Source organism: Heloderma suspectum, chromosome 1 (genome assembly GCF_057233095.1).
Source record: "Heloderma suspectum isolate Gila_16-S chromosome 1, 16-S_ref, whole genome shotgun sequence".
Taxonomy (NCBI): Eukaryota; Metazoa; Chordata; class Lepidosauria; order Squamata; family Helodermatidae; genus Heloderma; species Heloderma suspectum.
The window spans coordinates 66,602,862-66,627,427 of NC_139458.1; the positions used below are offsets into that span (position 1 = coordinate 66,602,862).

Below are 24,566 nucleotides of genomic sequence, written 5' to 3' on the forward strand. Positions count from 1 at the left end.
GGGTCCCCCAATCTTCTGTGTAATATTTTCAGTAGGCTGGAAAAACTGCCATGGCAAGAATGGGGCTGGAAAGTCCACTTCAGCCAGTCCAGTTGCACATACTGAAATTTGGATCCAACCCCTACTTAGCTTACTGGACCAGATTGCAGAACCACCACTTGGTGGAACCACCCTTCCAGATGTTTTGGACTTCAGCTCCCATCAGCTCAACGGCATGGCTAATGGTCAAGAATGGTGGAGTTGTGGTCTAAAACATCTGGAGAGCACTAGGTTGGGGAAAGCTGAGTTAGATTGTATGCTGATGGATAGGGCAAATAGAAAATTCACTAATAAGTCCAATTTATCCCTTTTGTCTTAATTCATAGACTAGCTAACCAAGTATGTCAAGCTGGTGGAGGATCTGTTGCTGGTACAATAAAAACAAAAGCCCTTGCACCGGGAAAAAACTTGAACATACTTAAGCTTGAAGTCTGCTGTTGTGGCTGCCAAATGGAAGCTTCTCAGTTGGCTCCTTATGCCAGCTGGATTGGACCTGTGAAGTTAATTCAGGAGCTCATGCTTCACAGTGCATATGTTCTATTCTTCAGTATCTGCATTTAGCAGGCCTCTTGTCCCCCACCCCCAACCCTTCACACTTCTTACCTTAGTTTAGATCTGCTGGGGGAAGGAGTGTTGATGTGTTTTAAAAATAAAACTGAAATTATCAAAATGACAATTAACACGATTTTCATGTAAATGCATACCTTTACATTTATAAGTAGTAAGGAAGAAGGGGAACTTGTAACAAAATGTTGTAGTGTATCTAACACAAATGCTCCTCTTTAGACAGCTATGCCTTCCTCCAGGATTTTATAAGGTGTAAAGGGCTCAAGCAGGCTAATTCGTACCCCTCCCCCTCCACACACAGTTTTCCAGGTTTTTTTTCCAGCTGGCACCAAACGCATACTCAGTCCTCCTTGAGCTGTTTTTGGAAGTTTTTCCCCCGTCTGGGTTTTTTTTTCAGTGGGTTCTCAGTGGTCTTGTTTTGACTCCAATCCTGTTGGCACTCAACTACCTGAGTTTGCTATTAGACAGTGTGATTTTGAAAGCAGAAGCATTTTGATTTCAAGCAGCTGTTTAGCTACAGAAACCCAACACCAACTGCTTCCAGTTTTCAGAATTAGACCCCTTTCCTATTTTACTTTAGCACTGTGGTTACTGTTTCACCTTGGCTGCTTCTCACACTACTCTGGTAACATGTGCAATGGGGAGACTATGTAGGAAGGCTGACAGTACTTCCCACATCAATACGCAGATGATACCACCCTAATGGCAGAAAGCGAAGAGGATCTAAAGAGCCTCTTGTTGAGGGTGAAAGAGGAGAGTGCAAAAGCTGGTTTGAAACTCAACATTAAAAAAACTAAGATCATGGCATCTGGCCCTATCACTTCCTGGCATATAGAAGGGGAAGAAATGGAAGCAGTGACAGATTTTACTTTCTTGGGCTCCAAGATCACCGCAGATGGTGACTGTAGCCATGAAATTAAAAGACGCTTGCTCCTGGGGAGGAAAGCTATGGCAAACCTAGACAGCATAGTCAGAAGCACAGACATCACCTTGCCGACAAAGGTCCGTCTAATCAAAGCTATGGTTTTCCCAGTAGTAATGTATGGCTGTGAGAGCTGGACTAAAAGGAAGGCTGAGCGCCGAAGAACTGATGCTTTCGAACTGTGGTGCTGGAGAAGACTCTTATGAGTCCCCTGGACTGCAAGGAGGTCCAGTCAGTCCATCCTAAAGGAAATCAACCCTGAGTGCTCATTGGAAGGACAGATACTGAAGCTGAAGCTCAAATATTTTGGCCACCTAATGCGAAGAGAAAACTCTCTGGAAAAGACCCTGATGCTGGGAAAGACTGAAGGCAAAAGGAGAAGGGAACGGCAGAGGATGAGATGGCTAGATAGCATCACCGATGCAATGAATATGAACTTGAGCACGCTCCGACAGGAAGGCCTGGCGTGCTATGGTCCATGGGGTCACGAAGAGTCGGACACGACTGAACAACTGAACAACAGCAAAACTACCAAAGTTCTGCAGACATGTTAAAACAGGCTTAGCACTATTTTGATGAGTGAAGGATTAGTGGGGTGGCATTGGATGAACTGTTGGCCAATCACATGATCTCATATAGTGTTACCTAAATTTTGGGAGAGTAATAACCTATTGGTATTGTGTAAAGTATTGAAAAGTCCTAACTGAACTAAAATGGTGAAGAAAGAGCAGTTTTGATGCCCTGAGCTGTAACATTTCCTTGCAAAAACACATTGTCTCCTCTTGGTAATCATGAAGAAAAATCCAGACAAGTGTAATAAAATTAATGCTTAAAAAGGTTAATAAGTATGTTGCAGAAAGGAGCCAATTTATTTTCCCTCACACCTGGCAGGAGCTTTAGATTTGTAAACTGATTTAATACTAAAGGGAATAATTTTACAGTCCACATTATACTATTTAATTATGGATTACAAAACAATAGTATCCCTTATGAGATGACACTTTATGAATGATGGGACAACCACTGAAGAAAAAACAACCATCCACTATTGCAAGTGAATTATAATTTCTTCAGAGCTATAGAGATTTATTCCATTTATATGACAGAAACTTCTGTTAATAGATCAGCAAGTGGTAGTATCTGCCCAGTGCAAATTATAATACTAATAAAACACTAATGTAATAAAAGTACTTCTTTTGGATTTTGCCTAATTAATTTTGGATTCTTATTTCTCTATGCAGATCTTTCCCAAATAATTACTGGGACAAGTTTGTAAAACGAAAGGTAGGTTCTTTAAATGCCAATCAAGATATATATGTATAGTATGAGGCCAGTTTTATTGCAGAACCATAGCAACTACTAAGCCCAAAAGGCCAGTGTGGAGAGGAGCCCTTCTTTGACTCCTCCTTTGGTGGTGTTTATCCAGGGATTGGTTCCTCCTCCCACTTACTTCATAGTTAGGGATATGCAAATGACTTCATGCTTGGAAGCCCTCAGCAGGAGACACTTCCCCACTTCCAGTCCTGCCTGCTTCAAAGCACCATGCCTTTTACACAGCTCCAGTTCTACGCGCCATTTTTGTTGTGCTAGCAGTAGGATTTAGTGTTGGTTTGCCTGAGAATTCATCTGACTATGATGAGGGATGTTTCTGCTACATGTAAGCTGTATGCCCTTTAGAGGAGAGAACCAGAGATGGCCACAGAGACGACCATTTCTTCTGGGCTAGTTTCTGACAAGGGTGCACAAGCATCCCAGGCAGAGAGAATCCTCCTTTCCGCTGGCAGAGAGGCCAGCTGTCTAGCCTGGACAACAAACCCAGATCTGGCTGCAAAAAGGAGCATAGCTCTAGGCTAGGCATGGTAATGAGTCATTCCAGGCAGGGAACACCCTCCTTTCAGCTGGCAACAAGACCAGCTCCTCTGAAGGTTCTCCTCAGGAGGCCAAAGCCATGCCTAGTAGAGAGACCACAGACCTGGACCCATCTGGAGACAGTGGTTAGGTTCCTTCCATTTTATTTACTTATTTAGATTTATATTCCCCTCACCTGCAACATCCTCAGGACATATAACAGGACATAATCCAATGCAGGGTGGGAGGAGCAGTGGAGGCAGTCTTTGCCTCTGCATCCTCCCGCCCTGCATTTTTCACCAGAGAGTCTTTTTGCCCATCTAGCTGGGGCACTTCTGAGGAGGAGGGAAAGAGGCTGGAGAGGCCTCAGGATAGCTCTGTCCTGGCCTCTCCAGTCTCCTCCCCTCCTTGCCCAACAAAACTCCCCCTTTCCCCCTCTCTGAGGTCGCTTTTCCCATTTCAGAGGTCAGCTGGCACAGTTCTTTCCATGCTGGCTGCGATGGGGCAGGGGAGAGGGGTTGGATCTCCAACTCCCTTGGAGCACTGTCTCTGACCTCAGAAGGGGGAATCTGAACAATCCTATGGTCCTTTAGATGATATCTAGGGGCCACATTATTGCTCCCTATGTAGCATCCACTAATGTTTGTGGAGTGGGGGACAGTGAGTTTGGTGCTGAAGGCTTTTGAGTTAAGGAGGCCCCATGCCTAGGATTATGCCCTGGCCTTCACAGCTTGCATTTCTGCCTCTCAATCAGCATGAGTCTTACTTCCTACATGCATATCATCTCTGTCTCTGCAATGCTGCATCTTTCCTCTGCCCCTAAGTTGCCATATTAGAGAGAAGGCCACCCCTTTGCATTTTGTTTGGTTAAATTCTGAGTCATAGCAAGTCACACTGGGAACAACCAGCTATGACCTATATGATGTACAAGGAGAGAGGGGCAGAACACTTTGGCTTCATTGCTAGGCTGTACACATTTTTGCTGTCTGTCATATGTACAGGTCTTATTAGCATCCATTGCTGCCTTAGGGATGCACATCTGCCTAAAAGAGAAAAAAAATGCCATCTTAAATTACTTTAAATTATAGAGATGCTTTCAGATAATGGCTTTTTATGCTTCTTCAATTTTTGAATGCCATTTTCCCCCTGTCTGAGCTGTCATTGTTTTAGGAGTATCAACTCTGGAATGCTTAGTTGTTTAAAATTCTGACAAATACTGGCTAAATTAAAGTTGATGATACCTCATATCTTTCCCCTTGAAGGTAATCAACAAGTATGGTGATTTATATGGAGCAGAACGTATTGCAGAACTCTTAGGTCTGGACAAAAATGCTCTGGATTTCAGTCCAGTGGAACATACTGAACTAGAGGAAGCATCTTTTGTTTCATGGTATGAATTGCTTTTTAAACAGAATATATTATAACTGCATTAGATCAGAAACAACGTGATACTTGGTTTAATATATATTTTTCTTATTATTTATTTATTTATAAAGTTTGAATTGTTTTTTCCGTTTTATCACTAGTATGCACAAAGTGACATACAACAATTACAGTTCCAACAACGTTCATTTTGAAAACAATACAACCAACAGAGAGAGAAGTTTAATCAGTTATAGATACTTATACATAGATATTGTTACTGGAAATCCCCATGGCATCATTACTTTTACATCTGTAATTTTAAAAAAGGCTTATCAACCCTATCCTGTATATACATGAAATTGCGACAGTACAGGGTGTCTTGCGCTGACATAGCATCCTACTGATACCAGTTGTTAGCATCCTAACAAGAGGAAGCTATGAGTAGCAATACTGTTGTTTAAAGTGTTGCTGCCATACAGTGGATGCAAAGAGTTTGATCATTTGTTGTCAAAATACCTTTAGGATGTTGACCAGGTAAGTCATTTCCTCCTTGGGTACATTCTGTGGGTGGCTGCCACATCATTATATGTAGCCACAGTAACTACTATTCTGGGTGAAAATGCTGAGTTACATAGTGGTGCTGTGCATCAGTTCATCACAGCAGCCCAAACACCACGATTTCATAATGTTGCACTAGCACAGCAGTGAGCTATAAGTGGGTATTTAAATGCAGTTCAGAGGCCAGGCTGATCTTCACTTGTTGGTGTTTCCAGTAGCAATGCTACTGGCTTCAGTAGCAATTGGTGGCTATTTGGCCAATGGATAGGACCAGAGTGTTCTTTCCCCTTTCTTCTGCAGTCTCAGGGCTAGAGGCTGCTAGAGCCGAGTGGTCTTTCTGGCAAGGAGAGGAAAGCAAGCTCCCTGCAACTGCTCCTTCCCTGGGTGATGGATGGGCCAGGTTGGCCACCCCCTTGGATTGATGTTATTTCTAGGAAGCAGGGATGCTTCCTCCCAGTGGCCCTTGGTCCCCTGGCTGATGGTAGCTTCTGCTCTCCAGTCTCAGGGCAAATAACTAAAATGCCTTATCCCATCAGCTAACATGCCTGGTTATCTTCAATCAAAGGAAAAGGACTGCTAATCTCCAAATGCAATGGATAAAGCAGATTGAGAGGGGTTTCAGCTCTTAGGAGGGAGCACCCAGAAAGGTTGTAACGTCACTATGCATCTGTGTTTTGTGCATATGGTGTAATGCCTGAAGAGGCTATTTGTGATTCTCTCCTATGGTGAGATGCACCAACTAGTTGTACATCTGGAATTTTGACATCTCGCCATTGGGGAGACACCCAACTAGGTTGCTGCTTTGAACATGACACCATTTGTGAATGACCCATTCACATATCATCTCAGGGCCATTTCCTTTTACCATCCAAAGCTGCCCTTAGAAAAATTAGGAGAAAACAGACCAAGAAATGCAAGGAACTGGACTGACCCATTGTAAGATTATTACAAATGCATCACATGTGAATGTGAACACAACTATTTTTATCTTATGTGACCAATGGAGCCGAATGCTTTTCAATATTTAGTGCCTGGTGCTTGCAATAGTCATATTGCTGCTAGCCAATCACAGACATCTTAGGTCATAATATAAAAATGGCAAATGGAATACTTGTTTCTTCTGCATAATCACTTTGACACATGACATTGGTTTGTGGGAGGTATAAAGCAACACATGTGAGGTGGGACCTTCTTTTCAGTGTTCCAGCTATATCAGTCATGCCCTTTTTCAGGAAACACTATTCCATCCCCCCCCCCCGGTCTCATTTTCCATCCCCCCCTCCCAACAGTGAGCATTCCTTGTCCATTGACCATCTTCTGACCTCATTGGATTGTTTTGTGGAGCTCCTCCCCCTGGTTGTTTTCTAGAGATATGTTGTATTTCTGCAAACCTTGGGGATCCCTCAAGCTGCTGATACCTGTGGCTTGTGCTTGGTGGTGCCATTTTGTCTACCTAAGGACCAGCACTTGCAGAATTGAGATTACTGTTAGTAGTATGTATGATGACATTACTCAAACATATAACATTAACATTCATTTGAATTTCATCTGGTAAACGTAAGTACTTCTTTGTGGTCTCTGTGCATCACACATCTGGGCTTTGCACCCGCATAGAGCCTCGATTCGGGAAACTTCCATAGCTGAGGAATTTTTGTGGGAACCCTTCCCCCACCGTCCCAATGCGCATACTCCAACGGGTTCTCACTCAGTCCCTCAGTTCTTTGTCAACCACCATTGTGGCAGCACTCAATTGAAGGGACTTCTTGGGATTTGTGACTGTGCTGAGGAAAACTCTTGTTTATTTTCTTCTCTCTCTCTCTGTCTTTCCTTCTTGCTAGTATTTCTTCCTTTCACGTTTTTTCGTATTGAGTTATTTTTTCTTTCTGGTTCACGGTGATCATTGGATTGTGGAGCACCCTTGGGCGTATGGCCATTGAGGTTCCTTTTTGGAAGTGTGTTAGCTGTAGGGGTAAGCGGCTGCCCACTGATGGACACTATTTGTGCCTTCTTTGTCTTGGAGATGGGCACATTGTTGAAGCATGCCATCATTTTATGTCCTTCAGCAAACAGGCATGCTGATGATAGACTAAAGGTAATCCTCTGGGAAAAGGCTTTGGAGGTGGCGGATGCCCCTAAAAAATCAATGGCGTCTTCATCAGACCCCCAGTTGGACAAGGTGAAGATGGCAGATAAGCCTCCTCAGAAGGAAAGATTGGCACCTGCTGCACCTTCCCGGTCAGCTCGGGCTCTAGCCATGGGCCGTTCTGAAGCGCCTATGCCAGGCTGTTCTTTGGCAGTTTCTCTAGCAAAGAAGTTGTCGAAAAAGGCACAATCCTCTCAGTCATCTGAGGGCCAAAAGAAAAAGAACAGGAGAGAGTCAACGGCACAGTCTCAATCAGACTGTGCCTTGCTTACCACCACCTCCTCTGCTGTTGGATTCGCCAATTCCAGTGGCTGTCCCACTGTCGGTATCGACGTCAGTACTGGTACTGATGGCATCTGTTTCAGAAGGGGAAATTCATGACTCCATGCCGATTCAAGATGGAGGTTCGGGGTGATGATCTTTTATGAAGCCATCCATACCGAGAGTCCTCTCTGTCGGTCTGTTCTGCTTACTCCCATAGGGCTGAGAGGCCTCCTCCTGTTCCAACGGTCTCATGATCAAAACAGGTTGAGATCGCCCCATTCTGACTGGGATAAAGGATTGGATTTTTTTTCCCCCACCAAGACATTGCTACGAATGGGATGATTGGAATTATTATCATCCTCATCCTTACGAAAATTTCGTCTACCCAGATGCTCACTGTCGCCATCAGGAGTTTCTTCCGTCAGCTCCCACGGCTAGACCACCAGTTCCAGAAACCTTTCTGCCTCTGCCACCGCCACCGCCACCACCAGCAGTACAGGCACCACCTCCTGCACTGCAGTCCCCTCTTCTGCCTCAGCCATCAGTGCCTAGGGTGGCAACTGTGCAAGTCGACACGGGCCGTAGAGCCTTGCCTCCGTTGCCTTGGGAGGCATCGCCTAAACCTCACGATCAGAATCTTCACTGCAGCTCTTCTGTGTCCCCGAGAGAGGACTACCAGCCTGACTCTGCTTCAGTGTCAGCCTGCTTCAGCGTCCCCTGCAAGAATGGCCCAGTCACTCAGTCTGGAGACCTAGCAACCTCCAGAGAGGATGAAGGACCCGATCTTTGATATTCTTCACTTGGGGTCAGATGCTCCTGTGGCCATCCTGTTTCTTCTGACTTTGCTACAGACAGTGCAGCTCTCCTGGAAGGCACTCTTGTCTATGACACCAGCATCTAAAAGGCTGGACAGCGTGTATAGAGTACAGGAGAAGGACGTTAAATTCCTGTGTACTCATCCTATTCTGACCTCCGTGATTGTTGAATCCTCGCAGGGCAGATCTCATCATGTTCATTCTTCTCCAGTTGATAAGGAGGGCAGGAGATTGGATTTGATGGGTAGGTATATATATTCCTCTGCTTCGCTGGGACTATGAGTCACAAAAATCAAGCTCCCTATCAGCTTTTTTTGTGGGAAAAGATGGGTTCACTGTGTGATTATCTCCCAGATGATCAAATCAAATCAAATCAGTTTATTATGGTCATAGACCAACATTAAAAGATAATTTCAAATACATTGTTTATATAAACTGTCCAATTTAAAATCAAAAGAAGAAATATCACTAAAAAACAAAAACAAAACACAAGTTAAAATAGCCTCAGTTACAATGTTTAAACAAAAGGACAGAATCTCATATCTAAAACACAAAATCTCATAAACATAACACAATATTAATTATAATATAACCTCTGCAAGAATTTGTTATCCTTGATTTATCATCGCTTCCCTACAAGAAATAGCAGATGCGCAGAAATGTGTTACATTATGAGTGACCTGAGAATTCCAGTCTGATAATAAATATTTTAAATGCTTCAGACCTTCCTGTTTGTTTTTTAAAGAATAGGAGTAAGAAGATCTTTTCAGAGGTCACAATAAAAAGGGCAATAAAACAGTACATGAGCTTCCGTTTCCACACTTTCTAAATCACATGGGCATACTCGCTGTTGAATGGGGATCTTATTATACCTGCCTTCCAAAAGTGCAAAAGGTAGGACATTTCATCTAGCTAGCATAAAAGCTTTCCTGTATTTGGGAATTTGCAGATTTGACATATAATTTGACATTTTAAATGTTCCTACATAATCCTGATAGTTAGAATAGTGGGTGATCAAATTCAAATGGTTTTGAAATTTGATGTCTCTAATACACTGTGTAATAACTGCCTTAACCTTAGAATATCCCAAAATATGTAAAGTATCAACTGAAAAGCCCAGATGTTGTAATTTTGCCATCAATGATCTTTTCCATTTAGAGTGAAATGTATCGGTCAGTGTCAATAATGTAATCTCTAACTGTAGGATTACATTTGGCATACAAGTAGGGGTTCCTAATATTGCTCTTAAAATTTTTGTTTGTGCAACCTCAAGAGGAGCATAGTTCTCAATAACACATATCTGACAGCTGTATAACATCTGCAAGATTACTTTAGCAGTGTAAACTTGCATGGCTGCAGGAATATATTGGCCACCTTTAGCATAAAAGAAGAAGCATCTGCATATAGAAGAATTTGCAGGGGTCTATTTGCCAGCTTGGGGGGATGTGAATTTATCCTTTTCATAGTCTGAACCAATGAATTAATATAAAAATTAAACAAAATGGGGGATCCCAGATGATCAATGTGAGTTGGCTTGCATTTTTCAATCAGAGGCAACAAGAGTAGGGAGGCAGCAGATTAATACTGCTCAACACCAAGTGGATTGTGATGCCAAGGCGATGGTGGGAGCAATCGCACTCCGTAGGCATGCTTGGTTGCGGTTGGCTGGACTTACGCAGGAGATGCGTTCTCGGATTGAGGACCTACCATTTGATGGCAACAGAAGCCTAAGGCCACGGCACGGAAAATGGGGTTTTTATAAGCACAGCCAGCATTTGAACAATGCAGATTGACGACTGTCAATCGTCATTCTAGGAATCTAGGCCTGCAGGTGGTTGCCAGTCACGTCAGCAACCGACCGCACAACAGAAACATCAGTTTCTCTCGGCTTCGTGCTTCTTGTCATCTCATTGAATGCCTGACTTTGGAAAAGAGCAACTTCTTTGACTACATCATGCTACCACCTTCCTCAGACAGTGCTCTTTTGCATCTTGCGACCTTTTTTTACAGTATGGGAGGGAATAACAACAGATTCTTGGGTCCTAGAGTTTGTATGCTGAGGTTTCAGAATCGAGTTCAATGCTCTTCCTTCCTTTTTGGGCATTACAACCATGGCTTCTCTCTGGTGCTTTTAGAAGAGAAGAACAACCTCCTGCTGAAAGGCACAATCAAGCTGGTGCCTCCCATGGACATGCAAGGGGGTTTCTGTTCCTGGTATTTTACAGTGCCAAAAAGGGATGGAGAGCTTTGCCCAGTTCTGGACCTCAGAGGGATCAATGCATTTATCTCACCCCCAAAGTTCAGAATAACAATACTGATCTCAATCTTACCCCTTCTGCAGACAGGAGACTGGTTCATGGTCATTGACTTAAAAGACATGTACTTTCATGTTGTGACAGAGTTCAGCCAGCACTTTCTACGGTTTGCAGTTGATGGCCTTCCTTACGAGTTCCAGGTTTTGCTGTTTGGGCTTGCCATGGCTCCAAGACTCTTTACGAAATGTATGGCTGTGGTGTGTGCCCACCTGAGACTACAAGGAATTCAGATTTATCCTGACATTGACAACTGGCTTCTGGTTGCTCAGTCGGAGCGCCAGTTACAAAATGCCATTCTACGGATGCTGGATCTGTTGAAAGACCTAGGTTTATGTATAAACATGGAGAACTCAGTCTTGACTCCAACCAGACTTATCCAGTTCATTGGGGCATCCATAGACTCTGTCAGAGGTCAAGTGTTCCTGCCTCGGGATTGAGTGTGAACGTTAGTGAAGTTGGCTACCGATATTGAGGGTCCTTGCACCATGACTGCTTACATGATACAAAAGTTGCTGGGGTTGATGGCAGCTACAACAGCAGTAGTGCAATATGCCTGTCTCCACATGAGAATGATACAAAACTGGTTTATAAGGTCCTTCGACAAGACACACAGAAAGTCCACCTTCGCCTCCCTTTTGTTAACAAAGCTTCACTTTGGTGGTGGATGGTGCTGCCCAACCTCATACAAGGCACCCCTTTCCAGCTTCCTACTCCAACATGGCTGGTTATGACATATGCCTCTACTAGGATGGGGTGCTCATTGAGGGGACCTTTCAATTCAGGGGTTGTGGTTGGAGAATGAAGCCAGCAACCACATCAATGTTCTAGAACTTCTTGGTGTCAATGAGGCTCTGAGAGCATTCGAGGAGGTCGTTTGCAACCATCATATTCAAATAGCAACCAACAACGCAACAGTTGGGTACTACCTCAACAAACAAGGAGGGAACCACGCTGTACTGTTACTTTGTCTTTCAGTGCAGATCCTGGAGTGGTGCATTGCTCGGAGGATCGTCCTTACTACGATTCATGTGGCAGGCAAAGGCAACTGTTGGGCAGACCACTTCAGTCTCTTGCTTCCAATATCCCACGAATGGGAACTCAAGGCAAGTGTATGCAACTGGCTGTTCAGTTGATGGGGTCGCCCATCAGTTCACTTGATGGGGTTGTTTGTGTCGGAGGAGAACTCTGTGTGTGAGATGTTTTACGGCCAAGCGGGCAGAGGTGCATGGTCCCTAGGAGACACATTTACGAGACTGGCGCAGAAGCTTTCTTTACATGTTTCCCCCCTTTTCACTCCTCACCTGAGTGGTGGCGAAGATGGAGAGGGACAATGCAGACAGCATCCTGATCATGCCGTGGTGGCCAAGGCAGCTGTGGTTTGCCAGACTCCTGCTGCAGGCTGGAGGAGAGTATCTTCAACTCCCACCAATACCGACCCTGCTCTCCAGAGACAGGGGCAAAGTGAGACACCTGGACCTACTTACCTTGCATCTTACGGCTTGGAGGATCCAGCCCTAGATCAGATGAACTTGCCTGCACTGATTCAAGCTGTTCTTGAGGCAGCTGGGAAACCTGCCACCAGGAAATCTTATGGAAGTAAGTGGGTGTGTTTTACATCTCTTGCTAAGGGCAATGATTTTGACCCTGCCTGCTGTACCATACTGAACTTTTTGTTGTCACTCCATGAGCAAGGACTTAAGTATTCTTCTCTTCGGATTTATATAGCAGCCATTACGGCTTCCTGTCCTGTTGCCAATGGTTCTTCTGTTTTTTCCATCCTTTGGTTCATAGGGGCGTACAAAACTCAACTTACCTGGCTCCGCTGGGGTCCGCAGGTGGGGGGAGGCGATCCCTTCCTCCCCCCAGAATCCTCGATGGGGGGAAGGCGATCCGTTCCTCCCCCCCGGAATCCCGCCTGGCCAGCTCTGCTCCACAGCCAGTCCACGGAGCCGCCGGCCGGGACAACCCACAGAGGGGCCTCCAGCCGCTGCCGGGCTGCTGTGGACGCAAATGGCATCCTGCGTAGGGGATGCCATTTGCATCCCTACGCTAGCCCATGATAGGCTACGTAAATATTTACATAGCCTATCATGGCTAAAGCGGGAATGCAAATGGCGTAGGGGATGCCATTTGCGTCCCTACTTTAGCCGTGATAGGCTATGTAAATATATATGTAGCCTATCACGAGCTAGCATAGGGACGCAAATGGCAGTTGCGATGACAGCCGCCATTTGCAGCCGCAGCAGCCCGGCAGTGGCCAGAGCTGCCACCGCTGCTTCATCTGGAGCCGCCGCCACATCTGCCACCAGGTAGGTCCGTCCTGGGGGGATTCCGCAGGGTGGCAGGGGGAGGCCGTTCTGCCACGGACTCCGGGGGGGGGGCGGATTCTAAAGAATCCAGCTTCACTGGAGTCCGTGGCGGTATTCTCCGCCATCCCTCTTTGTTCGTCAGTTTTTGAAGGGAGTTAAGAATCTTGCCCCTCTGGTAAGATCTCTGGTGCCGGCATGGGGTGTATCGGTAGTACTGCATGTGCTCACCAGGAAACCTTTCAGGCCACTTGCTACAGTGGATCATAGAATAGTAGGGTTGGAAGGGGCCTACAAGGCCATCGAGTCCAACCCCCTGCTCAATGCAGGAATCCAAGTCAGAGCATCCCTGACAAATGGCTGTCCAGCCTCGTCTTGAAGGCCTCCAGTGTGGGAGAGCCCACCACCTCCCCAGGTAATTGGTTCCGTTGTTGTATTGCTCTTACAGTCAGGAAGTTTTTCCTGATGTTCAGCCGGAATCTGGCTTCCTGTCACTTGAGCCCATTATTCCGTGTCCTGCACTCTGGGATGATCAAGAAGAGATCCTGGCCTTCTTCTCTGTGACAACCTTTCAAGTACTTGAAGAGTGCTATCATATCTCCCCTCAGTCTTCTCTTCTCAAGGCTTAACATGCCCAGTTCTTTCAGTCTCTCTTCATAGGGCTTTGTTTCCAGTCCCCTGATCATCTTTGTTCATGCACATCTTCATCTTCTCTCTCTAAAAGTGGCATTTTAGTGGCCATTACCTCTGCCAGACGCTCTGGAGAGTTATGTTCCCTTAGAGTGAACACTCCATATCTGTGTTTTCGTAAGGACAAACTAATACTTTGTCCTGACATTGACTTTTTGCCTAAGGTTGCTTCAAGTTTTCAATTGGGTCAGGATATAGCTCTTCCTGCCTTTTCACTTTGCCCTTGACAGCAATTGAAAAACGCTACACACCTTAGATATTCGCAGGGCTTTGGCAGAGTCAAAGCCATTTCATCGATCCCAGCGTTTGTTTGTTATGGGGGCTCTAAGAAAGGGCTCCCTGACTCCTCCCAGCACCTAGCATCTTGGGTAGTCCAGGCTATTAAACTGTCTTATGAACTGCAATGCTTGGACTTGTCTGGTCCGGTGAGGGCGCACTCAACTAGAGCAGTAGCGACATCGGTGGCGTTTACAAGAGGGGTGTTGATACCAGATGTCTGTAGGGTAGCAACATGGTTGACCCCATCCACTTCTGTCAAGCACTATCATTTCGACGTGCAAGCTAGGAGAGATTGTTCTTTCAGCTGGACAGTTCTGCAGAGATTCTTTGATGAGGACACCAACCCTCCTCCTTGTATGTAAGCTTGTTAGTCTCCCCAAAGTGTGATGTGACCGCAAAGAAGAAAGTCAGGTTGCTTACCTGTAACTGTAGTTCTTCGAGTGGTCATCTGTGCATTCACAAACTCACCCACTGGTGTCAATGTAATGCTTTTCTCTGTTAGTACCGAGGTTCCTTGGTATTTAAAGGGGCTCACAATTGGTGGTCTCCTTAGAACTGAGGGATTGAGCGGGAGCCCATTGGAGTATGTGCATTGGGACGGTGGGGGAAGGGTTCCCGCCAAAATTCCTCAGCTGTAGGAGTTTCCCGAATTGAGGGTTCACGCAGGTGCAGAGCCCGTATGTGTGAATGCACAGATGACCACTTGAAGAACTACAGTTTCAGGTAAGCAACCTGACTACAGCCAGTGTGGTGTAGTGGTCAGAGTCTTGGACTAGGACTGGGGAGTCCCAGGTTCTAGTCCCTACTCTGCTATGAAACTCACTGGGTGACTTTGGTCCAGTCGCTGAGTCTCAACCTAGCCCACCTCTCAGGGTTGTTGTGAGCATAAAATGGAGAGGAGCACAATTATGTATGCCACTTTGGGCTCCTTGTGGGAAAGGCGGAATATACATGTAACAAATAAATAAAATAAATCTTCAGAGCTGTAAAATGTTCATCTTTAGAGCTGAAATACATTTCTTCAAAATACCCAATACACCTCCGCAAAAGTCTTAAAATATTTTATCACACATCAGTGTTGGGGGGGAGAAAACCCTAACAAAAATAATAAATGTGAGAAAGGATGCTTATGCTGTAATTAATGTACAAAATAATGTACAAAAATACAAAATATTTTTTTATACTCTATTAGGTTAAGTTCTATTGATGCCAAGTACCATATCTGGAAGCTTGGTGTAGTTTTCACTGATAATGTAAGTATACAGTACTTGTCTTGAAAAATTCCTCTGCTTCCTTATTCTTATGTATGCTTCACACAGGGTATGGGTAGGGAACAAGCCTCGCACTCATGTGTCCTCTCTTACCATGTATACAACGTTTAATGTGAACTGGGGCTTACATGCTTTAAGAAGTTTGTCCTACTCACAGGTTCTGTCCACCTTTTTATCATACTGGTTTCTGCAAGCAGCCATTTCACATTAAAGGTTATTAACCCCTTTAAGGGGGGTTATGGCACATGAGTCCTGATCCTAGACCCACCATAGAGTTCATTACTCCTAAACCCACACCTAGACTTTTTATCTAATGCTCTAATCAAAACGTATTCTGGGGAGTTCTGTGATAGATGAGGAAATGGGAAGATACAGAAGAGCTTTGAAGAGAGGCAGCACTATAATGTGAGCAAAAGGAGAAGTGAATGATCTTGCAGTGGAGTTTGGGATAGAAGTGAGAGAATTGAGGTGTAAAAGACATCACAGAGAAGGTAGCTGTAGTAAAGGTAGGAAATGATCAGAACATGAGCCAGTTTTTTTACCTAGGGAATTGACACAAATGGGCAGATTTTTGTAATGTTGTACTGGAGAAGTTACACAGGGGTTGATTGAATGTGGGGACCAAGGCAATCAAAGGTAAACCCAATGCCTATTCAACAGGATATATGGTGATGTCGTCAAGACATATTTAGAACAATTGAAGAAAGGGAAGGCTAGAAAGAAAGATAATTAGTTCAGTCTCGGACATGCCAAGTCAGAGACAATGATTGGGCAGGCAAAGATTTCTGACTAGATGGAAGGTGGAAAAGTCTGGCTTAGAATGGTACAGTTGGGTGTCATCAGCATATATGTAGTACTGAAAGACATGAGAATTGATGAAGTCACCCAAGGGGAGAGTGTAGGGAGAGAATAGAAGGAGACCCGGAACAAGGGGCTCCAGCAAAGAGGGGAAAGGCTGGTGGAGGTAGGGATGGGCAGATTCCCTACCTGCCGGTCCGTGGGGAATCCACCCACAGGGGGAGGCGATTCGTTCATCCCCCTGGAATCCTCATGAGCCAGCTGCTCTCCATGGGGATTTCGCGGAGCCGCAGGCCAGCAGCCGGCTCCATATTACTGGCCTGGTGAATGGCTACAGCCACAAGTGGTGTAGTGGACATAAAGCCCCTTAGTTTAACCTAGGGATGTCAGAGAATTCCACAATGGATTCGGTCCCCCGAAATCCATCATGGAACGAAGCCCCCGCTCCCCCAACCCACGAAAGGTGCGCGGGATGAAGTCCCCGCCTCCCCCAACCCACAAAAGGCGCGCAAAATGGAGCACTTACCTGCTCCCGTCTGGGCTGCTTTGCGAATGGCGGCCATCCTGCGGCCACCATTCGCTTCCTCCTCTTCATAGCCATGATAGGCTATGTAAATACTTACGTAGCCTATCACGGCTAACGCAGGGACGCCATTTGCGTCCCTGCAGAGGCCGTGATAGGCTACGTAAGTATTTACGTAGCCTATCACGGCAGAGGGGAAAAAACCCAGCGTACGCAAATGGCGGCGGTTTTTCCCCCTGCCGTGATAGGCTACGTAAATATTTATGTAGCCTACCATGGCTCAATACAGGGACGCAAGTGGCGGCGGCTACGACAGCTGCCATTTGCGTCCCTGCAGGGATGCCCAGCAGCCAGATGTCCGGTTGCGGGTGGCCGGAGGCGGCCGGCGGCTCCGTGGCTTGACCGCAGAGCGGAGCCAGCCCGGCAGGATTCCGGGGGGGAGGACCGGATCGCCTCCCCCCCGTCGAGGATGGAGTGCCTCCCCCCCACTGCAGATTGCCCGGCGTGGAGCCAGGTAGGTGTTTCGTACATGCCTAGTTTAACCTAAATGCAGCTGTAAATGGCTGCAGTTAGGTTAAACTAAGGGCTTTACGTCCTTAAATGGCGTCCATGACGCCATTTGCATCCCTATTTGTTCACGTGATAGGCTAGCCACTACGCCATTTGCGTCCCTGTTTTTTCATGCAATAGTCTAGCCTATCACGTGAAAAAACAGGGACGCAAATGGTGTCGTGGACACCATTTGAGGACGTAAAGCCCTTCGTTTAACATAATTGCAGCCATTTATGGCTGCATTTAGGTTAAACTAAGGGGCTTTATGGCCACAAGTTGTGTCCACTACGCCACGTGCGGCTGTAGCCATTCGCCAGGCCAGTGATACGGAGCTGGCCCGTGGCTCCGCAGAATCGCCGCAGAGAGAAGCTGGCTCCATAGGATTCCAGAGGGAGGCGGAGGGGAGTGGTGCCGCTCCGCCGTGGACTCTGGAAGCTGGATTCCTTTGAATCCAGCCTCACTGGGGTCTGTGGCGGATTTCTCCGCATCCCTAGGTAGAGGATGTTCCACTAGTGGAAATGGTGCACAAGCTCTCTGTGAATTAGGAGGACAGCTACCTAGTAAGAATTACAGTAGCCTAAGGCATAGAGGGACTCAAGGAGGAAACAGTCAACTATATCAAAGGAAGGAGAAAGGTCAAAGAGGAGAAGGAAAAAGTAGAAGACCTTTAGAAATGGCAGTGAGATGATTTTCAGTGAGATCAATTTAAGTGAGGTGCAGAAGATGGAAGATGGATTGGAATGTGGCAATAGTGGAGGTGATTCAGAGGATGTCAAGGCAGCAGCAGTGAACAGTGTTCTCCTGGAGTCTGAAGGCAAAGGGGGGAAGTGAGATTGGCCACTAGTAAGAGGGTGAGAATGGGTCAAGGGAAGTTTTTTGTGTTTTTTTACGAATGGGGAGATGTGGCATGTTTGAACACAGTAGGGAAGGAGCCAGAAGAGAGGTCAATGATGTGGATTACTACAGACAGCAATATGTTACTGGAGAAATATTAAATCATGAAGAATCTAAGGACAAATGAGTTATTGAATACTTTGCAATGGATGATCCATTTCAACATCTGCAAATCTATTTCATATTCTATCTCTGTTGAGTAGATATTTGATTTCATGTGTTATTACTTGATTATAAAATAAACTGCATTGTTGTTTTTTTAAAAAATCTTGTTTGATGCATTTTCTTGACCTTGAGAGACCCTCTAGTTATGTTAAGTGGCCCTATGTTGACTTGAAAATTATTCAGTCCATGTTAATAAAATAAAATTCCCCTTATGTTTGTTTTCACATTGTTTCATCTCTGTGTTATCGATCGGCTTGGGGTCACCACCACTCAAGGCAGCAGCAACTAAACACATGAGCATGCTGAAGGAATATAACAAAGATATTTAGATACAATGAGTTGGTTCCAGCGGTGCACTTCTGCGAGTGGAAGGCCTCTTCTGCAGATGGAAGGGCTTTTTCTGATCTACCGCTAGGTCCTTGTGCAAGAAGAGAGAACTGTAATCCAGGTGTGTGCTTCTGTTTGTACAAGGCATTGCACAATGTCTTGCACAGATTAAGATGTGTGCTAGCACAAAGCGATGCACTCTCCCTTGCACAACATTCCACAATGTCTTCTGCTAGCTCATGCACAACAGTTCACAGAACAGCGCCATTGCCAGAATGTCTTCCACTAGCTCATCTTTGGATCCAAAGCGGTAGAGATACTAAAATTCAGGTTATGGGTGCTATGCTCAAACTCCCTAGGGCTGCAAGCTACAAACAACTTGTTATAGAATTAATCTACCTAGGCAGAATTATACTGACTTTATTGTTGAGGTTTTAGTCCAAGTATTATATATCTGAGTGCACCTGCTATATAGCACTTGAGTACTATGGTACAAAATAATTTTATAAATACATTTTAATAATAATAAAAATACTTGCAAAATCAGAATAGTAGCAGTTGCTTTCTGACATCTAACATTTTGTTTAGTCCTTCTTGTACTTAGCGTGGTACACAACCATGTCTATCCTTGGCCACTACAACAACTTCTTCTTTGCTGCTCACTTGCTCGATATTGCTATGGGTTTTAAGACTTTACGTACCATCCTGTCTTCTGTAACCCATAATGGGAAACAGGTGAGTTACTGTTTCTATGATGCATGTCCTAAAAATGAATTCCTCTACTGAAAAATTATACTACTGTTAATCAGCCTGTAAAACCATTCGCTTAAACAACTAACCATAGTGATGTTCTCTTCAAATATATTAAAAAACAAGTGAAGAAATGCAGTACTATAATTTAAAAGTACATGATTGTCAAGTTTGATGAATGCTATACACCAGCCTTACCAACCTGGTGTCCTCCAGATGTTTTGGACTTCAACTCCCATCAGCCCCTGCCACCATGGCCAATGGTCAGGAATACTGGGAGTTATGGTCCAAAACATTTGGAGGGCACCAGGTTGGGGAAGGCCACTATACATGATCAACAGCCTGACATGATGTGTGTCAGTAGATGGCACCATTTCAGACTGCAGATGGAAGAATCAATTTTGAATGTTTCCCTACAAAAAAATCCTCCCTATATAAACAAAATTGGCATGCCAGAGAGGAAGTTAAAAACTAGCCCTTATATGCTTCTTTTGAATGTGTAGGAAGATGTGGGGTTTTTACGAGGGAGCAGTCAAACATTTGCAATCGACAATAGTACACTCCAACAACAGATTCATGACATGGGGCTGCAGAGCCTGTGTTTTCTATCTTAAATTTCTGAAAGGGATATTGTAAGTTAAGTTAAACAAATATTATTTTAGGTAACTCTTAATAACTTTGTGTGTGGGATATTTTTTCACAGACACAATATAAAGAAGAGATGTCAACAAATTTATTACATTTTCTGGGGAACACGCAGTTTTCTCTGCACAATTCAGTGCAGATAGATACCATCCACATGTGAATCAACATCAGATTTATACCTAAGACGCCAATCCTGCCTGCATAAGACTTGATTCAGCCAGTGCAGAACTCTGCAGGAGCATGCAGTTCTCTTTAGATTGATGAGGATGATGGTATTTAGATATCTATCAGGATACAAAGTCACCTAAATGTTTAAGATTATCCTTAGCTGTAACATCCAGCTCAGATCCACAATCAATTTACATGACTGAATTTAGAAGGAGTCCTCAATTTGTGGTTAAATTCCTAAAGAGTTTCTACCATTGAAACAGTATCCATTCTCTTTCAGTCCTCTTTATAGGCTCCAGATACATGCTTCCACACTAAAAAAAAAGAAAAAAATTCATATTGAATGAAAAATTGAAGTTTGACACTACAGCTTTAGTCCCAGCAATCATATCTATCTACTATTTTATTTCCTCTTCCAAAGACTCTGCAGAGAATTTCAGAGTCTGTGTTAGAACTTTCCAAAGATCGGTATTTTTCTTTTTTCCCAAAGGAGCAAGGCTATTGCCAGTTTGTATGTAGTTCTGGTTTCTCTTCCACGCTTTGTCAAACAGCAGCAATTAATTACAATCACTGGTGTATTTTATCAACACTCAACGTTTTTATGCTGATGAAACCATTTCATTCAAGATTATAGATTTCCATAAAAATATAAGAAGCACTCCTTGATGCGTAAGGATTAGCATTACTATTTTCACATCTCATCGTAGTACAGACACGAACGCACAAAAGCAACAGTTTTTTCAACTGTTGGCTTACCTAGGAGGAGAAATAGCTGGGTTGCTACCCTGTCTTTTGTTTTGTTTTAGATGGTATGTGGTCAAGCACATAAAGGAGCAATGGCTAAGCCTGCAATCAGTAGATGTGCAGGTGTTTGACACATCAGAGGATAATCTTATGGAAGCATACTTTGTCGCTGAATCTTCCATGTGGGCTCTGCATCATTGCCTGCAAAGCCCTGTGTGGTTTTTGTACCTTCACACACCTTGCTTTCCCAAGAGCCAGATTCCCAGTATCATGGTGGCTTCTTCACGTTGGCTTTCTACACAGGCTGAGGTGATGTCACTGAATCTCTCCTAGAACCTGGCCCCCCTTTCTAAGGCCTGATTCAATCTACAGAGGCACAACAGGCCTCAATGTCATAATTGAACTTAAGATTCGTACTAAAGTGTGCCCAAGGCTTAGACCAAGCAGAAGAAGAATGATCTGGCTCCTAAATCAGAAGAACTGGAGGAGGAGGTGGTGGCAGTGGCAGCAGCACCATCAGGATGCAACCGCCACAAATCCTTCTAAGGTCCTGGTACAACTGCTTCCATTTCCTGTTCCATGACTCTCAGCTCTTTCTGGGCATTCTGCTTCTGAGGACACTGGGTGATGGACTGTGGATGTTATGTTTTATATCTGTCTTCAGAACAGATTGTTACACCACCACTAGCTGTGAGGGAGAAGTAGAATTGAGGAAAAGTAGCCTGCCATTGATTAGCAAACAAACTGAATTGAAATTCTTTCAGTTTATTCAATATAGAATACTTAGAATATGTAATTCTCCATATATGATGCTCCGCCAAGGCCTTGGAAGCAGCTTCTGTCTTCTCCTGATCCAGAGTATGTTTCTGGGCCTTGGAATAGGTGAAGGGAGAGATGGCAAACATAGGCGATTTGTGAGCCTTTGAACTGAATGTTTGCAATGGCTCAGCCCCTTGGGTGCTAGCAGTGGAATAATATAGGGCTGTTGTGCAGGGAAAACTGCCACATGTGTGGAGCCACGCCACATGAATCACTTGCCAAATGATGGCCACCACACAGAACACTTTAAAGAGGGTAGGATCAAATGGCTGAGGGCCCTAAGCAGCAGGTACAATCTGTAACCTCAAACCTTACTTGTCTTACTATATTCTAGTCTCACTATTTTAGGAAATCATGATTTTTCACATTTTAATTGTCTAGTTCATTTATATACAGTGAGAGAGATTTCAAGCCTTCCCTGTATGTGTAGCCTACCATCTTATGTACATTATTCTATATGTTGGTCTTCATTTTTATGTTTCTATGCAATGTGTACAATGCTTTGAAATCTTTAGATGTAAGCAGTTTATAAATACTTGCAAATAAATCAATAATAAATGACTTTGCTGTCCCCCCCACCCCAATTATATTTTGATTTGCTTACACATAGCTTGTATTGACTGTTGGACTCTTGGCTGTAGTGGTATACCTTTACACAGTTGTAGCATTCAACTTCTTCCGCAAATTTTATAACAAGAGTGAAGATGAGGATGAGCCAGACATGAAGTGTGACGACATGATGACTGTAAGTTCTAGGACATCACTGTGAATTTTTAAATCAGAAATGTCGCTAAGGGTGCAATCCTATGCATGATTAGGATTATCTAAGCGAGTAAACAGAAGACTCTGTTACTTAGTAGCTACTGAATGCTGATATTGTAGATACATACAGTCAGGGCCAGAAATACTGGAACAAGGATAACTGTTTTGGCAGTTGGCCTCTGTACACCACCACATTGAAGTTGAAAGGAAACACACCCAGATGGGAGCCAAGTCAGGACTTTCAGCTGTAATGCAAGGGGTGTGACAAAAGTGGGGCACTGACCATTCAGGAAGTACAGCCAGTGGCATACACACACACCCATCGTTAGTGGCTCATAAGTAATGGAACAAACCAACATCATTTCAAACTTAAGGATCGCCTTTAATACCTGGATGAAAATCCTTTGCAGTCAATGACTGCCTGAAGTCTGGAACCCATGGACATGACCGAATGCTGGGTTTCCTCCTTCGAGATGCTTTGCCAGGCCTTTTCTGCAGCTAGGGATGTACAAAAGTCACTTACCTTTTCGAAGGGTGACATTCGTGGGGGGGGAGGTGCTCCGTCCCTCCCCCCCGAAATTCTGGCTGGCCAGCTCCACTCTGCAGGGATTCTGCGGAGCCGCCGGCCGGCTCCGCCAGCGGCCGAACATCCGGCCGCTGGCTAGCAGGGACGCAAATGGCGGCAGCCGTAGCCGCTGCCGTTTGCGTCCCTGCAGTCAGCCATGATAGGCTACGTAAATGTTTACGTAGCCTATCATGGCTGATTTAAAAGTGAAAAAAACGCGCGTATGCAAATGGCGGCGCCCATGGGCACCGCCATTTGCGTACGCGCGTTTATTTTTTCTTTTAAATCAGCCGTGATAGGCTATGTAAACATTTACATAGCCTGTCACGGCGTTTTTTAAAAATCTAGCCATGATAGGCTACGTAAATCTTTACGTAGCCTATCACGTTTTTTGTTGTTATTTTTTTTTAACTGGAAATGGCGGCGGCGGCAGCCAGTCGGAAGACCGGCCACCACAGCCACTGCCGCCGCCAAACCAGAGCCGCTGCCGCCAGGAAGATCCGTCCAAGGTAAGTCCCATCCCGGGGGGGTCAGACCGTTCCACCACTGATTTCGGGGGGCCGAATGCGCTGGCATTCGGCCTCCCCGAGATTCGTGGCGGAATTCTCTGACATCCCTAGCTGCCTTCAGCTGCTGCTTGTTTGCGGGTCTTTCTGCCTTCAGTCTTGTCTTCAGTAAGTGAAAAGCATGCTCTATTGGGTTGAGATCAGGTGACTGACTTGGCCATTGAAGAACATCCCACTTCTTTGCCTTCAGAAACTCTTGGGTAGCTTTTGCTGTATATTTTGGGTCATTATCCATCTGCGATATGAAGTGGCGTCCTATCAGTTTGGCAGCATTCGGCTTAATCCGAGCAGAAAGTATAGCCCTATACACTTCAGAACTCATCCTGCTGCTTTTATCAGCAGTCAGGTCATCAATAAACAACAGTGACCCGGTTCCATTGGCAGCCATACATGCCCATGCCATAACACTTCCTCCACCATGTTTGACAGATGATGTGGTATGCTTTGGATCATGAGCTGTTCCTTTCCTTCTCCATACTTTTCTCTTCCCATCATTCTGGTACAAGTTAATCCTGGTTTCATCAGTCCAAAGAATCTTATTCCAGAACTGGGCAGGCTTTTTTAGGTGTTTGCTGGCAAAGACTAATCTGGCCTGTCTGTTCTTGAGCGTTACCAGTGGTTTGCACCTTGTTGTGAAGCCTCTGTATTTACATTCATAAAGCCATCTCTTGACTGTAGATGTTGAGAATGACATGCCTACCTCAGCAAGAGCGTTCTTGACCTGGCTAGATATTGTGAAAGGGTTCCTCTTCACCCTGAGCAGAATTCTGCAGTTATCCCCTTTAGTTGTCTTCCATGGTCTTCCAGGCCTTTTGCTGTTGCTGAGCTTGCCAGTTAATTCCTCCTTTTTCAGGATGTTCCAAACTGTTGTGTGGGCCACTCCCAATGTTTTTGCTATCTCTCTGA

At 44.8% G+C, this 24,566-nt stretch overlaps 1 protein-coding gene across 1 annotated transcript in view; it reads left to right on the forward strand.

Annotated features, from left to right (window-relative positions):
• Positions 1-24,566, forward strand: part of RYR3 (ryanodine receptor 3) — a 593,263-nt gene that overhangs the window by 553,376 nt on the left and 15,321 nt on the right. The window contains exons 96-100 of the mRNA XM_084844796.1: positions 2,770-2,812; positions 4,639-4,766; positions 15,304-15,364; positions 19,230-19,376; positions 22,378-22,512. Of these exons, the coding sequence (XP_084700922.1) occupies positions 2,770-2,812; positions 4,639-4,766; positions 15,304-15,364; positions 19,230-19,376; positions 22,378-22,512 (514 nt within the window). The remainder of the gene's footprint in view (positions 1-2,769; positions 2,813-4,638; positions 4,767-15,303; positions 15,365-19,229; positions 19,377-22,377; positions 22,513-24,566) is intronic.